The following is a 16,348-nucleotide window of genomic DNA, read 5'->3' on the forward strand; positions in this document are numbered from 1 at the left end:
TACAAAATGGCGTCCAACCGAATCTATCTTCACAAGTCTTCGCACTTGATTTCACGATTGTCCAGCTCACCGTGAGCCCGTGCCCACACTACTGTCTCGAGTGCGACGTCTAAGTAACCCTTTTCTGGACGAGTCATCGGGAGACAAGCGCACGAGCGCGGTTACGTCCCAGACCCTCCACCCCGCCGTGCTTCCTTCCATTTCCCCGAGAAATTCCTTTCAGCTCGGTCCCCGTGAATATCCAGATCCGAAATGGAGGTGAGCGTACCGTTTTCTTCACGCTCCACTGTGCCGAAATAAGGGTCGTCGGGGGGCAAAGGGGGAGAGGATCCGCAGCGAAGAACGTTAGCCCCGAAGTCTGAGCTCCCCGAAGTCTGGGCTCCCAGAAATGGGCTCAACTAAATTCTCACACTAGCCAGGCTAAGGTATTCCTCCTACGGGCTGCTTGAGACGTCCAGGGAGAGCGTAGAGGGACCGATCGCGCGGCTCGAATGCACTCACCCGAGCACAATTCAGCGAGACGAGTGCAACGGGCCGATTATACCCTTTGGGTGTTTGTCTCGCGACAGGCGAGCCGCTCGATTGATCGCGCGAAACGGTAAATAAAAGTCCCTAGACGCTGGAACGCGGCAGATCTGGGCAAACAGATTTGCCTTCGAGGCAAGGGTGTGCGACGAGGATGCGCGAGAATGCCACTGGTGTCAGTACATGGTAAGTGCGGAGCTGAAAACTGAAATTAAGAAGAAGGTATGCGAACTCAGGTATGGGACATTCCTTGCGAACTCGGACAGACTTCGGAGGAAGTTTTCGTAGATTGCTGAAATTTGAATGTGTTGTAGTCTTTAGTGATAGTTAATCGTACCTCAAATGATTTTTCAAAATTTTGGAAAATGACGATTTTACAGATGTTTGAAGTTAAGTGCTAACTTCTTTTTCAATACATTATAGCTGTGGAAGTAGTAAACGGATGGAGATGAGATTTACGGTGCTTATAGAGAAGGCATTGAAGTTTTAAGAAAAAATTATTTCAGTTTGAAAAAAAAATTGAACCATTTTTGTGCAGGTATTTTAAACAAATGCAGGTTTTTAACATCGGGCGCGATGTAAAATCGTCATTTTTCAATATTTTGACAAATCCTTTGGGGTACGTTTAAATATCACTAAAGACTGCAACATATTCAAATTTCAGCAATCTACGAAAACTTACTCCGAAATCTGTCCGAGTTCCCATGGAATGTCCCGTATGCGACTTGAACGCTCTGAGCGCCACTAATTGTCCCACTCTATGTTTCCCGATTATCCAACATACTTGCCCAGCATCCTCATGCATAGCACATTCGGTACTCGCGGAAACTATCTTCAAACTACCCCCAGAAGGTTGACTCGCCCCTATCCCAAACGCACCACAAATCTCTCCAAGCAAGTTGCAACGGAATATTCAATTCCATCTGCGTTCATCCGCGAGATCGGTCATTATTCACCAAAGACACTGCGCCGCGGCGGGTCTCCGCAGCAGCCTCGACTAGGTCCCCGCAAAGTAGCCTGTTTACGGCGCAGCAGACACAACGAGGGATCCGTTGGAGCCAACGCCTCCCTATGTTCGTATCCCCCGGACCGCTGTAAATTACCATCATATTCCTGGGCGGATGCTGTTGCGCGCTTATGTTTACGCGCCCCGAGCCTAAGTGACTGGCGCTCTGTCGGGAGAGGGTCTGCAGGGTTTCCGTACACTTCAGGGCCGCCGCAGATCGAACGGAAGTGGCTCGCTGCCTGGTGCACGCGAGCAGGAAGCGCAACGATGCCGCTGTTAACATAAACTCCAGTCATTGCTCCGGGGGCATAATTCCCTTATACGATGCTCGTAACGCTACCCCGCCCCCACCTAGCTCGAGGAATTTTCCCAGCTATCCCTCCAAGTGTCGGTGCAAGCTACTTTATACAGGCTTCAGAAAAGGATCCTCTTCCCCGGCTTGTAATGAACGTTCGATGCCTCTTAAAACAAGGATTCTTAATACAGAGTCCACGCGCCCCTACGGCAGCGAGTTTCCATGAAACGCTAAACTTCAAAGCACGCGCACTTCAATTCTGGACGACATCGCGATATCGCGAACCCGCCTGCTCGTCGAATAACATTTCCCACGACAAAAACGGCCCCTCGTTACGCCACCAACGTGTTGTACACTCAGCTGAAACGATTGTGGCCGATCGAGATTCGATTGTGGGACAGCTTACCACGGTTGGCTTTTATTCATCGGTAACATTCTACAGTATTCCATGAACATGGTTTAGGGCATGATGTGAGGATATAAGGTGTGCTCGCTGAGCGGCTGATTTTCGTCTTTTACTGCGCATTCCCAATTGCCGCCTTATTATAATATGTATGTATATGAATGCATATGCAATTGTGCCGACGCATATCGAACTGTTGACAAATTCATTCTATACTATTAGTTGATAATACAATATGAAGGATCTTAGGAAGAGCATATTATCGGCTAATTTGAAAAGGGTGCGCAAGAGCAAATCTTATATCCTTACATCGTGGTTTACGGCACTGTAAAGTCACCGAATCCCGTCTAGAACATTTCTATTTCGTGAGGAAACATTACTGTGACGCCATCTAATATGACACACGTTCACGTAGTCCTGTCAGTGACAGGCTGTCAGAAAATTTAATTTACATTGCTTCGGTTATGTTTACTTTCCCGTTGTTAACATAAACTAACGGATAGTAGATTTTGAAATAAATGCGTACTTCTTTGCTCTGCACATTTCCACTAATAATCAGCGTCTTAGATTTTAATCTATGAAGACTGCTACGAATAAAATACCACAAGACTTTATTCATCTCAGTATTCTGGTTTCCTAACCCTTGCCATCTCTACGAAATACATAACATTCGTTTCCATTCTTTTCCTTATTACCCCAGCAACCCGCTTTATTTATTTGTGTCTTCCATTATAAATCCGTTGATTTATTTACTTTGGACATTACAAGTCTATCGTTTATAGTGTCAAAATTATTATGATTTTTCTTGAGGTTCATTGCAGTAAAAGTCATTTGACATTTATTCTTGGTGTCATTTACGCTACAGCATCGTGAACAGAGCCGATCGCGCAGATTGTGGTGTTTCAACATGAATTAGAAGTGTTCTAGACGGGAACCTGTGGCTTTATAAGGTGAATGTCCCAATTTCTGCTCATTTAAGAGATAACTCGTCACAAAGAAGGTGTAAAAAATTTGTTTGCGATCAAAATTTGCAGAGTACTTGATTAATTCTTTAATAATAAATCAACCAATTGAAAAACTATTTAAGAAAGATATTTCAAGATTGTGAACTATTAGTAATTTCTAATTAAATATATAATGCTCTAAGTGTCCGTATTTCTGCTCGTGAAAAATAGCGATATAAATGTTTAAATAGTTTATAATTATTTTGTTGCAACTATAGTACAAACGTAGCGCAAATAATAATAAGAAAAACACGAAATGATCAGAAATATTGACATGAGCAGAAATTGGGACATTCACCTTAGTGCTTTCACCATGTTCATGAAATACTGTAGAATGTTAGCGATGAAAAAAATCCAACCTCAGTAAGCTCGAATACAATCGAATCTCGATCGGCCGCAATCGTTTGAGCCGAGTGTACAGCTTGCACAGGGGGGGAAACGGAGGAAAGCGTTTCAAAGTCGCTTTAAAACTGACGGACGAAACCGCGAACGGACGCGCTGGCCCGCGAGATGACTTGGGGGTGCGCGAAAGGATAAACAATAACGAAGCGGGAAATAAGAATCCGCGAAGAGGCGGGGGAGTTGGAGCGATCTTTCAATTCGTTGACCAAACTCAATTCAATTCCCTTTATCCGCCACTTACCCTCGCGGACAGCTTCTTTGGTATTCCGCCCCTCACCCTCCTCGCTTATTATTCCTTTCTGAAAGTTATTCCGCGGGAATGCAAAATACGCGCGGCGCGCCAGAACAAGCGAGCCAGGGGGCAAGGAGGGTGCCGCAGGGACCAGGGCAAGGGGTTGCTGGGTGGTGGACGCGGAGGGAGATGGATATATCAGAAAAAAAGCGAAGAGAAAAGGGAAGGAGAAGAAGAGGAAACGTAGCAGGGGCCACGTAGAAAGTTTCGCGTAACTCGAGAGATTAGACGAGGCAGGCGTTGAAAGGGGACGCGAGGGGCGTGAAAAGAAGCCGTGGTCGGGGGGCGCGGACGGGCGAGGCGGGTCTTAGCGACGGACTTAAAAACAATTGCCCCGCGGCGACGCGGGAATTTTAAACACACTTTTATCGCCGGCCCGGATGGCTTTTGTTCGAGAAAATCGCCGAGCGGGGCTGGAAACGGGGCGAGAATCGAGAACTCGACGCGACCTGTCCACGGATCGAAGGGCTTTAAGGCAATTTACGAGGAGTGGGAGGGGAGGAGGCAGGGTTTTACGGTTTCAAGTGACGCCAGCCTGTCCTGATCTTTTTTCCCATTTCCCTTATCCGCGCTCTTTTGTCTCTTCGCCTCCCACCCTTGCTCGCTTTACATTCGATGTTATTTTAATACCTCCCACCGTACCTCCACCTGCGCGCCTTCCTTTCACTCTCTCTCTCTCTCTCTCGCTCTCTCTGTCTTTGTCTTTGGGTTGAGTTATAAGAGGGAGGAAAAATACCCATGGCCCAGGGAATTTGAATACGGCGAATCACCGCCTACCGTCCGCCCGACAATTCCTTTGATTGGACGCTTGATAAACTTTTAACAATCGTGCTCGGTTAAACGGTTAAACTCTGTTGCAGGGTTGATTCTTCTTCTTCCCTTTGTCGTCTTTTTTTCTCGTGCACGTTTGTCTCTCGTCGTTGTTTGCTGGTCGCGTACGACGTCGTTACGCGCACTCGCGGCGCAATTCCGGGGTAACGACGAACAGACGCCGATAGAGAATCCTCCGGCTCAGTCTGACGACGGTACAAAGAAATCCGCATCAGGGTAATGTCGCGTGAAGTTAGCCCTCCGGCTTAGAGACCCGTGGCGAGCAATTCTCGAGGCCAGACCGTGACCGGTATATCGGCAGAGAGCTGAACGTCTTCAGGAAGGGTGGCTACGCTGGAAATGTCCCCGAAGACAGCTCCTCCGAGAGTGTAATAATCGAGTAAATTCGCCGCGGAGGGATGGGACGCGCAGCAGAAAACTGCTGTACTGAAACAAGTCTCGCGTATTGCTTTCTGAAGAACCGAATGATGTACGGGTTATTCCACGCGAAGTCGAACACTTTTCGAAGTAACATTTCGGATTTTGGTGCAACTTGGATATGTCTTTAGGGGATAAACATGTCTCGAAGGATTTTTCGAAATGTCAAAAATTGTGGATGTTACACAGCTCTTTGAAATATAGTGTTTACTATTTTTCCAAAAATTATAACTGTTGAACTAATAAACTGATAAAAATGACCTTTTGGGTGCTTACAGTGCAGATATAAGAGTACATAATAAAAATTATTTCACTTAATAAAAACGAATATTTGACCATTTATTTAGTAATTGTTCTCAACAAATGCAATTTTATAGATGAAGGCACCTTTTTAAAAATTTGGAAAAATAGGAGGATAAAGCCCTGTTTTTCCTCTTTATGAACATGTTTTGGAAAACGTGGACGTTTTAAAATTGGCCAAATGAAAATTAATTGAATGTAACGCTGCGTGAAATCACACCGGCTCGACTGGTCGCTCGGGCCGTGCGGTTTTATATAGGGTATTAATGAGGACCGCTGCAAGGTTTAATACCGTTAATAGTTACTGGAAACTCACTCTCTGTCGATGGCACTTATTGTTTGAAACATTTTATGACCCGTGTTCTGAGTCATCCTGCATTTCTTTTATTAAAAAACGTATTAAAAAAACCTCGAAGTTGTTCCTCGATATGTCAAAAGATAACAAGCTACAGCAGCGGCGAACCCAGTGGAGCCCTGGCATTCCAAAAAAGTGGCTTTGTAAAATGAAAATAAAACTGGATTTCATTCTTTAAATAAATTTTGCTAGGTAATCACCTAATGAATTTTATAGAATTTGCATTAAAAATATTTTATCCCTTAAACTCGGCTCCCCCCAAGTGTAAATGCTGAGTGCGTCACTGAGCTACAGGCTCTGTAACTGAATGAAATTGATCAAGAAGGAAAGGACCTCACAAACCTCTAACTTTTAACAAGAATCCCACAGAGAGCAGAAACTTTTCAGCGACCCGCTTGCGTCGGCTCGAGCTACGCGGAAGGAGAAATCATGCCTGCCTATCGTCGACCCATAAATTACCCTCCGGGAGGGACCATCGTGGCGGAATTAAAATTGGTACCAACAGCACCGGGAATATTTGTGTCTCGATAGGGAGGTTGGGCAGGGGGAGGTGGCGCTTCGATTACAACTCTGGACGAGCCACTAAACGGGCGGCTGGTGAGGAAGAAACGGGGGTGGTTGCGGAAGGGTCGAGTTTAGCCGCTCCACTGGTCTGTAACTCGAGCTAACCCCGAGAAACACCACCAGCGCCTCGGGAACTTGCCGCGTCAGCCCCCGCTATAAGGTCGAAACCTACCGCCTACGGACAGGAAACGGAATCCAACTTCCTTCCTTGGTCGAGGAGCGAAGATTAATCTCGGCCTGGTCATGCCTCTCTACCTGTGCCACGGGTAACCCAGCCCCGACACCCTCCCACCGACGTTCCCTCATCGCGAGACCGCGTGCACTTCTCGCCGTGCTCATTCTATCTGCCTTTATCAATCCGACTCCCTCTAACCTGCTTCTAGGGCCGCGCGAATCACCTTGATGCGTTTTCTTCGCGAACCTGAACTTGCTCGTGCGACTTCCTATTTTGTCCCGAAGACAGTGGTTTAAGTGGTCATGCTCAGTCAGGAGGCCGAAAAAAAGGGTGGTCTTTGGAAATTTTTTACCCAAAAGCTATAACATATTTGTCAAAAAATCTTTTTCCTTTCAAGGATTGCATCTAGTACCGTGCATCGTAATTTTTTTATTTAAAAATATTTATTAATAACTAAGTTATTCTCTAAAAAAAAGGCTTCTGCGGTGACCACTGCTGCTCGAAAGTCGATCATCTGAAATAAAAAATTCAAAAGAATTTACTTATTATATTATATTATATTATCTAGTATTTGAACGAAGAATTTTTTTATCCGATGCTTAGTTTTCTTTTCAAAGCAATATTTCGAAAAATCCTTCGTTCAAATACTAGATAATATAATATAATAAGTAAATTCTTTTGAATTTTTTATTTCAGACGATCGACTTTCGAGCAGCAGTGGTCGAACCTTCGAGTGAAGGATCATAATTTAGTTATTGATAAATATTTTTAACTAAAAAAATTACGATGCACGGTACTAGATACTATCCTTAAAAGGAAAAAAGATTTTCTGAAAAATGTGTTATAGCTTTTGAGTAAAAAATTTCCACAGACCACCCTTTTTTCGGCCTGCTGATTGAGCATGACCCCTTAATCACTTTTAGTATACACTGGGGAGCTATTGTCTGATTAATTGGGGCACAGCTGAGCAGGCGACTAAAATATTAGGTCAGTGGATAGACGAATTCAGTTACGTTCACTGGATATATTAAGGAGATTGTAGGGTTTGAAAGGGAAGCTTGTTGAGGATCTGTAGTCTCTCCGATGCTCTCTGGACGGGCAGAATAGAAAATGTAGAAAGTTTGCTCGTTAGTTTCTGTCTACGTGGTGCAATATACACTCGGTGGAATAGATTGCAATGGGCTGTAAAACGAGGGCAGGGGAAAGTGACGGGGTTGGCGTTAATCCCGGTACTGCAGGAATTTATAGCCGTCCGAAAACGTTTGACTAACGAACAACGTGGCTCGAGCGCGAGGGTTGAACGTGATCTCAAGCTGCACGTACCGCAATTTAATTTTCCAGATCCTTGCGGTAACGTGGAGTGCGTAAAGCCGGAAATCTGTCAGCTGGACGAGTCGAGGCAACCAGGCTGTCGTTGCGGCGAACAGTGCGGCCTCGAGTTCTCGCCAGTTTGCGGCAGCGATGGCAAAACATACTCGAATGAATGCAGCCTCAGGCAGGAAGCTTGCAGATCGAGATTATCGCTCAGGAAAGTCTACGACGGCGCCTGCAGCTCAGGTAATTACGAGAACCTGCCCGCGAAACCGTCGAAATTTCTCATAGATAAAATGTATCGAGGTACCTTTCTCACGAAGTACCAACTTTCTTTACTAAAGACTGAATTTTGGAATATCTATCATTTCTAATAGAAACTACACTGTTCTAAATACAGTTTTACTTTTTAAACTCAAGGGAATACGTATTCACGAAATAAAATTTCAGAATTAGTAAACAAGTAACTGTTTAAAGCGAAATACTTTATCGTCAAAAAAATGTGTCGCGATAAATTAACCCTCGTTAGAAGTTGTCAAATTGTTTTCTCTGTTTTATTTACGTTTTACGTGATTTTATTTTTTAATTAATATATATCACTAGATTAGTATCAATCATCATCCCCGCCTTGCCCCCAATTCTCGAAACAGCCAAGCCCCATTCAGAATAAACGTTCCATAACTTCCAGTATAGCCCCAATACAGAACAAACGTACGACAGTTGCTTTTAATCTCCGTCCTTGTGCAGGAATCAATCCCTGCGACGAAGCGAAGTGTCGCTCGTACGAGCAATGCGCCATCAATCGACAGGGGATCGCAAGCTGCGAATGTGGCCCAGAGTGCGAGCCAGTGATGAGACCAGTTTGTGCACGAGGCGGGAAGACCTACACCTCGCTCTGCGAGCTGAAGAGGCAGGCCTGCCTCACGAAAGTCAACATCGAGGTCGCCTATACAGGAACCTGCGGATCTAAAGGACCTTGCTCTGAGAAGGTCAGTCGTGATTTCCACCCCGCAGGTAAAAGTTGAACCAAGGAACTATCCCTTTCCTGAAAAAGTACACCCATAGATGTATTCTTATTGGAAGCCTATAAGATGCCTTGCTTGTTTAGAGAGAATTTAGAAAAATGAGATCTCTAGATTTATTTATTTATTTATTTATTTATGGGAAAACCCTTTGGTACATTCAGAATAGAAAAGATCAGTAGAGGAATAGTACATAAAAGTAGAAACAGAAATACAGAACACCTAAAGCCAAAGAGAAATTGTGCCAAGATAGAGTACGAGCGAAAGGAATAGGATGAAATACAATAGAAATAATAGCAGTTAACGAGAACTATTAACCGCCTTACTCGCAGAGTGCTTGAAAGAGTATAACGAGTAGCAGAAGAAATCAACGAAATGCGCGACAGAATTAGAAGTTCTACGCAGTCTGCATACAGTAATAACGTCAAGTGGCTTAAAAATCTCACTAATGTTGAAATTCCAGCAAAGGTAAAAAAATTATTATTGTTGGGACCCAAACATGCTCTTTGTGTACAAAAGAATTTCATTACCTCTCTAAAATTTATTGCATCAATAGAGTCAGGTTTATCGAAAATTAATAATGACGACATCCAAACGTCAACTAGAATTAAAATAGTTAATAAAATCTGGAATTACACCACCCATGCGACAAAACCCAACAGTATGTTTGTGTCTGAAGCCGAGATTGCTGAAACTAGGCAATTTTTCAAAAGAAATAATAATTTATTAGTTTTAAAATCTGATAAAGGTAACACTACAGTATTAGTAGATAATGAGTTTTATATCTCAGAAGTGATCAAATTGCTGAGTGACAAGACCACGTACATTGTTAGTAGATTTGAATACACTTGTACTTTCGAGAGGGAGGCGAATTCCATTATTTCTAATATGTGTAAAAAGAAACTTTCCCTAACCCAGACCTAACCCAAACTCTCCATAGAATTACATATGATCTAACTAATTCCTACATATCAGTTTATTGGTATGTAATTGTTTGTTTGCTCGTTAACACCTTTAAGAGTGTATATAACACACCATGTTAGCAAGAATGTTTGGTTACCGTAGACTGTATATCCTTTAATTTTGAATTTCGGGGGTTTTAGATATGTTTATAACTGTCAACGGTATTTACCCCTTTTTCACCTTCTAAAAGCAGATGTGTTGTTCACGGTTCACCTTAGTCTTATTCCAACCGACTCGCGAGTCACACGTTGTGTCAGAGCACAGTGACTTATTTTCAATAGCATACGCAGTATTTTATAAATGTTTTTAACTTCCCTTAAAGATGATCTAAGCCAAGATCGAAACGTCGGAAACTAATACATATAATTAATTAATTGCAAAATAACTTTGATGTATTATTTTAATTTATTAAAATAATAATTGTACTTAGGTTTTACGGTCGAAATTTAGTTTATTTACAATTCTACGCAGTCTATCTACACAGTTGTTCAGATTTAGATGAAAGAATATTCCGAAGCGGAGTAATTCTCACGCAACGGCAGACTGAAAATTCTGCTGCTCACCCTCGTCCCCAATAAAGAGTTTCACGATACTGCGCTAGGAATTTGGTCGCAGAAGTCAGGGGTATTCGCAATCATAGCTGGTATTCGTGGTCTTTGGCCCGATTCTCAGTGACACGAGCCGTCGACGACGGTTTTCCAGGCGCGACCCGGCGTGCTTCGCCTAGCTTCATTATTCGCGAGCCCTGTCGTTCGTGTCCGCTTAAATTGGATCGGTTTGACACGCCGGTTTTCTCTGTACGCCGTGACGACGTCACGGGATACGTTCAATTTACTAAAACTCGCATTTCTCGTTGTCGTTCATAATTAAGCCTGACACCGTGGACCCTCGCGAGCTTCCGTCGCAATAAAATCAAGCGGTGGAAGCGATTGAACCTGAAATTTAGAGAAACCCACCACGAAAATAAGCAGCAGCGTTAATTATCGTATAAACCCATCGGAAACGGACGGATAAAAGCCATTGCAGGTAACTAAACGATCGTTTAATCAACGGTAGAATTACGAAGGGAATTTCACCGCGATAAATTCTTCTGTTCCCCATCTACAGTTTGCTTTTCATTCCCAACCGTACACACGTAATAATGAACGCGACTGATTAAAACGAAAATTATGACGGCCGTGTGCATTGGCGGTCCGCCGTGGATCCCCAACCCAGTTGCATTTCACAATAAAGCCCGGTCTCTTTCTACGCGACAGCGTTGCCCGGCTTAATCGCAGCGGCTCGTCGTGAAAAATGCCGTCGCGACCACCCGTTCGAAGCTAGCGAAACAGTTGGAAGAGGCGTCGTTACGGGCCGCAGCGAGGGGTGTAAGTTCTGGTCATTAAAGCGGCGCAACGAAAATTGCCGCGGTAAAGCATCGCGAACGATAGATTATCAGCTTCGCGCGGGAAGGCGGGACGAATATCCAGTGGAACCGGGCGACAAAGAGGCCGGTGTCGCCGAAAGGGCGAGATTCTCGGGGAGCCGGGCGACGATCCGTCGCGATTAATCTCGCTGCTTTTTTCTCTTGCTTTTCCTTCTCTCCCTTTCTTTTTTTTCTCACAGCGGGGAAAGAGGGCTGGGAATGAGGAGAGCGCCAGTTTGGGGTGGATCGAGGAGAGTCGAACTCAGAGGGATTTCCTTTGCAGACTTGCCAGTGGGGCGCGATCTGCGCGGAGACCGGCGGCACAGCGATTTGCGAATGTCCAACCTGTCCGGCGGAATTTCAACCGGTTTGCGGGAACGATGGCATCAGCTATGGGAACGAGTGTAAGCTGCGCCTCGAGGCCTGTCAACATCGGCGAGAGATCCGCGTGCTTTACGAGGGGCTCTGCAGTGAGTACCGATCCCTCTGGAAACGGGGGCCTTTATTTCACGCGGATTTCTATTCCCAACCCTGTCTGTCTGGCTGGGCCGGCTGGGGATAACTGCTCTTTGAGGGGCGCCTCTGCATTTTGTGACGGCTGATGGGAAAGCTTTGATGGACAGCGCATTTGAGAATCTGCTGCGCGATGATAACGTCGGTTATTATTATATGTTCCAATGTTTAGGAATATAAGCAACAAGCATATCGATTGACTACAGGCACTCTCGCGAGCCTGTAATCCTTATTGCGAAGAAGTTCCTCCGCGGAGTACGCGACTGCGATTCTTCTGCTGCCGGTAGCTTTGCAGCAGTCAATTGATGAGGTTATAGACAATTCAGTTATACAATGCCGGGGATAAAACAGGAAAATGAAATTGCTTCGAGAGTTCAATCCAGACAAGTCAGGGGGAAGGCTGCACCTGGATCATTGATTTTCTTCTACCTTTTTCCGGGTTGCCTCTTCAGGAAACTTGTATTCTCTGATGCTGCTGGTGTATTATACAAGAATAACTAAATCCTCTGCAGCGCACAACTTCCTCCATTCAATTTACTTTCGACTTCAGTCGCCTAATTGGCCTTTCAAGATGGCTCGGTTAAATTCCCAAAGCAGGCACCCCTTTCTGACAAACTTCGATCGAATGCAATTATAGATCTTATCGAATTGGCGGGGAAGAAATGTATCTAGTATCCTTGCCGTTCCTTTTATGCAAAATGACGCACTATAGAGGATTCTTAGATGCTCGGGGGATATCCTTTAAGACAGCCAAGGCTAGGCAGCCCCTGCGCTCTCACACTTTTTGTCCGGAACTTTCGACTTCATGGAAATCGAACACAAACGCGCTCTGGCACGAAACAAACGCACAACTCGGCGGCGGGGGGTGGTTCGCGACTGGTGGCTGCCACGTGACACACGACATTGTTCATTTCCAACGCAAATTATTTCCACACGTGCACCTACGGATCTCCCTTCGATTCGGGTCACTCACACATGTACAGACTCTGCTACACACTTACCTTCGATCGTCGGTCAAAAATGAACTTTACGGAGAACGGGAGAACTGTGTCTGGAATTTTTGGGGAACGAGGTCGGGACAATACTCGTTAAGTCGCCGATGTCTGTTCGACGTGTACACGGCTCCGCCCAAAATAATTCGGTCCGCTGGAAATCCATTCGAACGTAGAATCTCCTTAATAAAATTCTGGACAGAGTGTCGATCCTCTGATGAGAAAGCGAGCAGGTCAAATTGATTTCCTGATGAGAAATGGGCCCCGGTTAAATTCGAAGCGCGGCTTTCCGCTAAGCAATCACGGATATTGGATTTTAAATTATTCAGAGGAATTGAATAAATTATTGCCGATGAATGATAGACGAAAACGATACAGCCCGGGATAGACGGGCGAAATAGAATATTCAATAATAATTCTAATGAATACATAAGTGGTGGAGCCATGAAGAAGAAGAAGCGGGGTAGTATGAATTGAAGAAAAGCACCGATTTACCATCTGTCCTCGTTTTTTTCCCAGGAAAATATTAGTTCGTTTGCAGGCTCGTTATGCTGATTTTCCGCGGAAATTCAGCCGAGTGAGATGTTACAGTGGAAAATTCGTTGATCGGGTATTGATCGAGCCGAAGTGGAGCAGTTGGAGCGGGGCCCTCGAGTAAATAATTAAGGAAACTTTATTAACGAGAGCAGACGGGGAGGAAGAAATCGGAGGATGATCAATTCCGGCTGGCTAAGCTCATTATATCGAGACGAAGGTTCCAGTTGTGGCGTCTGGGCTCACCTTCGACGGCGGAATTTTACGAAAACCAAGGAAACGTCTGATGATTCGATGAGCATTCGATACATACCGCGTAATTTGCATACAATAGCCGAGGATCCTTTGACCTCCGCCCCCTCCTACCCCCCTCCATATCGTAATCGTATTTGCATGTTGATCGACGATGAACCTTTGTACTTTAAGAATTCTTCATTAACAGTATTTGCATTTTTATTGAAAAACCCTTTAACCGAGTGCTGTTGGAAGGTAAAGGGAGGAAAAAATTGAGTTAGTCTATGCCTTCCGGAAAAAGCCTCATTTCAGCGGTCCATCATCGACCACTGGGCTTCCTACCTCTTCGAGTTATAATAGCAGACAAATAAACGGAACGATCACCGAACGATCATCGTCATCAAACATCTAACGCCAACTATCACTCGTGCAGCTTTCGAGGGTTTAAGGCGGAAGACGTTGCTTTCAACCATGGAAGCATGGGATTAATTGAAGGGTCGGATGCAATAAGGGGACTAGGACTTTATATATATCGTCATATCTTCCACAATTATTTATTAATCAGTGTGAAAATTGGTGAAAATCTTCCTTGTATATTAAGGAAAAACTTTGTCGCTGCAAGTTTTTATTACTTTTGAATTAAATATTATTACATTTGTTAACATAAAGATTTTGTGCATACATTTTACGGCTTCGCTAGAGTATTCTGAAGTTATGTTTTAAGTCTCACAACTATCCGTTAAATTTACTAAAGTTATCGAATTTTATGTTTAAAGAAATAATGATTTTGGACGATGAAAAATTTTTTGTTTATAATATTTAGCTCGAGTAGTAATGATTGGATAAACAAACTGCAAATAGAAAAAATGTGTATCGTGACGTGCTTAACAACACTATATTTTTTAAAATTCAGTTTAACATCATTTAATTTTCCAATCTTTCTTAGCTAATATCTTTCTTAAAAATTTTTCCCATTTTCGAGCGCTAGTCCCCTCATTGCATTCGACCCTTCAATTACTGTGTAAAGGAACGCGAAGTTAACTTTTTTCCACGGAAATGGCAGAGGATCAATTCGAAGAAATCTGTGCCGTTTCTTACAACTCGCGCTCCTTGGTCCACCGCGAATCGGCGCGAGGAGCCCGACACATCCTTTCCTCCCATCTGGACGTACGATAATTTGCATGGTTTAAAATCGCGTGAAACTTCTGAAACGTACCGGCGGGATTCGGTTCCATGCATATCACGGCACGAGCGACTTCGACCCTCGCTGAAATTGTATGAGTTGTTACCCCGCGGCATGCACGTTGCATATGCATGCAGCTCCGTTTCTCCACCTTCAGCCCCGGCGGCCCCGCAGGATCCTACTTCGTGTGTGCCGATCGCAGGCAGCGGGATCCTGGCGTCGCGAGCACAGAAAGCCTGAAGCTACCTCACCCAGCCCCCGCCGCGTTCCAAGGCCTCCTCATCCTCCCGAAGGCTTGTTACCCTCGACTGTAGTAGCATCATCGACACGTCGCTGAAGGAGGGGAAGGGTAAGCTGACGCCCCTTTCCTCCCCGGTTTCAATGAATTCTAAAGATAACTTCTCGACTGCAAATCCTACTTCAATGGCGACCACCCACCCTCGCGATCCGAGTTTTCTCCCTTTCTCTGCTTCATCCTGCCCTCCTCGCCCGTTACCGTGCTCGTCTGGTTTCGCCTCCCCTGGCCTCTCCGTTTCACTTTGTTCTCGGTCTGGATCCCGGGGATCCAGTCGACACCGGCATCCACCGCGCGCCAAAACGGCCGAGATAATTCCCCGCGAAACGGATGCAGTTATGCAAATACCGGCTAGGCCGAGAATCTTTATTAATGTCGGGGCTGGAACGTCGGCCAGGAGGCGAGCCGGAGCTGCAACAGGGGGCCAGGCGGTGGCTCGGCGAACGCTTCGATGCCCTCGCGGGGCGCAGGAAGTGGCGCGCGCCAACCGAAACAATTCACCGCCACCCTCGGAGGCTACGGGTGAATTTAGCGGCGGTCGAACGGGGCGGCTCGAGGCGTGCGAGGTATCGCGGGGATCTGCGATTTCGAGAGCCGGCCCGCCGCCTCGGACTCGATGACGAATGGCCGTGCCAGTCTTTTTGCCTCCGAGGGCAATTACGGAGGGAGATAGATTGTCCCGGGGATCGCGTTGCCCGGGAACAGCAACGGCGATAACGGAACGCTCGTTAATTGGTGATCGTTTGCTTGTTTGCTTGCAGACGGCTGCGAGAATAAGAAGTGCGACTATTACGCCGAATGCGAGAGCGACAGCACGGGAGAGGCCAAATGCATTTGTCCCAGCAAGTGCGAGAGTTCGGTAAGTAGAAGAGCTTTCGTTCATTGCGTTATTTCGGTGTTGCGGCGGGCGCGTTTAGTTTTATTTAGAGTGCGCATTGCTTGGAGAGAAGGCCTCTCGCGCGTTAAATCTATTATACTTAACCTTCGCGCTGCAACGCGATTATATTTGCAAGATTAATCCTCGAATCGCAATCAGGTAAATGAGTTGATCCTTATCAAAGTGAATGGAAACCGCCAGATGCGTGGTTAACCAATTCCAATTTTCCGATGCGCGAATCCGCTTACGAAGTGATCATTATCCACTCGCTTGCTGGCTAGCATCCCCCACTTCAATAATGAAGATAGAACTTCCTTGTTATTTGAAGTTTCTCCTGAAAATCCTAGAAAAACCTACTATTAGGTATGTTGCTTAAGGGGATATTCTAGTCTAGACACTCGTTTTTGAAAGTGATATTTGGAAATTAATTCTGGAAAACCTATCGCACCT

The 16,348-nt window shown here is 45.1% G+C and overlaps 1 protein-coding gene across 4 annotated transcripts in view; it reads left to right on the top strand.

The window, feature by feature from the left end:
* Positions 1 to 16,348, top strand: part of LOC143378950 (agrin) — a 379,111-nt gene that overhangs the window by 344,383 nt on the left and 18,380 nt on the right. For all 4 annotated transcript variants that reach the window (XM_076831106.1, XM_076831108.1, XM_076831109.1 and 1 more), the window contains 4 exons: positions 7,911 to 8,126; positions 8,628 to 8,869; positions 11,554 to 11,740; positions 15,783 to 15,880. In XM_076831106.1, the coding sequence (XP_076687221.1) occupies positions 7,911 to 8,126; positions 8,628 to 8,869; positions 11,554 to 11,740; positions 15,783 to 15,880 (743 nt within the window). The remainder of the gene's footprint in view (positions 1 to 7,910; positions 8,127 to 8,627; positions 8,870 to 11,553; positions 11,741 to 15,782; positions 15,881 to 16,348) is intronic.

The sequence above is a fragment of the Andrena cerasifolii genome, chromosome 2 (genome assembly GCF_050908995.1).
Source record: "Andrena cerasifolii isolate SP2316 chromosome 2, iyAndCera1_principal, whole genome shotgun sequence".
Classification (NCBI taxonomy): Eukaryota; Metazoa; Arthropoda; class Insecta; order Hymenoptera; family Andrenidae; genus Andrena; species Andrena cerasifolii.